Consider the following 1,638-nt stretch of genomic DNA (forward strand, 5'->3'; position numbering starts at 1 on the left):
CAAAAAAACCGCGAATTTTTATCACAACACAATGAATATATATATATATATATACTGAGGTGCAAAAAAACCGCGAATTTTTATCACAACACAATGATTGGCAAAATGCAACACATAGGTTTCAAGTTATTTGTTGTGTTTATTAGCTGAAACTTTGCACACTTCTTGAGTGACATAGCTGACATGAACTGAGGGTCCAACATATTCATCTGAGCTCACGTTGACCTTGACTTTGGTGTTCAAACTTTGTAACGCAAATGGCCTCCACGTGCAGCGATTACAGTGAGGCATCTTCTGTTCATAGAGTTAATCAAACGGTTGATCTGGCCATTTTGGATGCCACCGAAGATCTGGATGATGGCTGCTGTCAACTGGGCTGCTATTCGAGGCCGTGGCTGCGTCTGGGTAAGCTGTCTTTGGAACACGTCGTACAAATGTTCAATAGGGTTCAAGTCAGGTGAGAGAGGTGGGTGTGCCAATAAATTGACATTGTTCTGCGCCAAGAAGTTCCATGTAGCACGTGCGGTATGTGGTCGTGCGTTGTCTTGTTGATACCGGAAGTTAGGGTGCCTCTGTAGAAAGGGCACCACATGAGGTGCTAAGACTTGTGCAATGTAGCGCTGAGCCGTGACGCCGTTTCCACGTTCTGGACCAATGTTCTGGAAGATGACAGGTCCCACTCTATGATTCAACGCCATGGCTCCCCATATCATCTCGCTCTCGCCTCCCCAGGGGTCACGCTCCAGAATGTTGTTGTCGTCATAGCGAGTCGTGTCTCTTCGCCACACACGGACATGGCCATTCGCTGGATCGACGCAGAACCTGCTTTCATCACTGAAGAGGACTCTCATCCACTGTGTGTTCCGCCAGTTGACATGCACCTGCACCCACTGTAGCCGTTTCTGTGGATGCCTTGGTGTTAGGACAGCTCCCTGATAAAGACACCTGCAGTGAAGACCAGCAGTCGTTAACCTCCGTGACACAGTCTAGCAGTTAAGTTGGCTTCCAGTCGTTCCCATGTTTGTTCTGGCAGTCTCTGCAGCCGGCAGAAACGGATCGAAACGGTGCCGACGAACGATGACACGATCATGGGCCGGGGTTGTCCCCCTTGGTCTTCCGCTTCTTGGTCGATCTGCTGTGGTCGCTGTCGCTTGTAATCGGTTCCGAGTGTGATGAATGGTGCTTGAGTGGACACCAAAAACCTGGGACACCTGTTCCATCAACTCACCGGCCGCCAGTCGTCCGACAGCTCTTTCTCTGTTTTCCCTTGACAACCTTGGCATGTCTGTAGCTCGTCTCTTTGGATATGAATGCAACATTTCGAGGCGCAGATTTTACAGGCATACGCCCAGGACTGAGTGAGCATAAACTCACCACTGACAAAAAGTTGCGAGTGTGTCCCAGTGGTGAGTGATGAGTCGTGAGTTGTATATTGCTTACGCAGCCAATGGCATCTTTGCGACGCTCAAAAATGCCCAATCAAGACGCTCGAGGCAAGTGTTGAGTGATATGAGTTCACATCACACGACTATGAACTCAGCATTGGGCAATTACAACAACATAAAAAATTCGAGTTTTTTTTTGCACCTCACTGCATTTATATATATTATTATATTATCTTCTTTTTGTTTTAGTAAG

General features: G+C 47.6%; 1 protein-coding gene across 1 annotated transcript in view; it reads left to right on the forward strand.

The window, feature by feature from the left end:
• The window catches only part of LOC106011533, a 5,048-nt gene extending 4,898 nt beyond the window's left edge, over positions 1-150 (forward strand). Inside the window, exon 5 of the mRNA XM_035969316.1 lies at positions 147-150. Coding sequence (XP_035825209.1) covers positions 147-150 — 4 coding nt within the window. The remainder of the gene's footprint in view (positions 1-146) is intronic.
• The last annotated feature ends 1,488 nt before the right edge of the window (positions 151-1,638 follow it).

This window comes from Aplysia californica, unplaced genomic scaffold, assembly GCF_000002075.1.
Source record: "Aplysia californica isolate F4 #8 unplaced genomic scaffold, AplCal3.0 scaffold00137, whole genome shotgun sequence".
NCBI classification, from domain to species: domain Eukaryota; kingdom Metazoa; phylum Mollusca; class Gastropoda; order Aplysiida; family Aplysiidae; genus Aplysia; species Aplysia californica.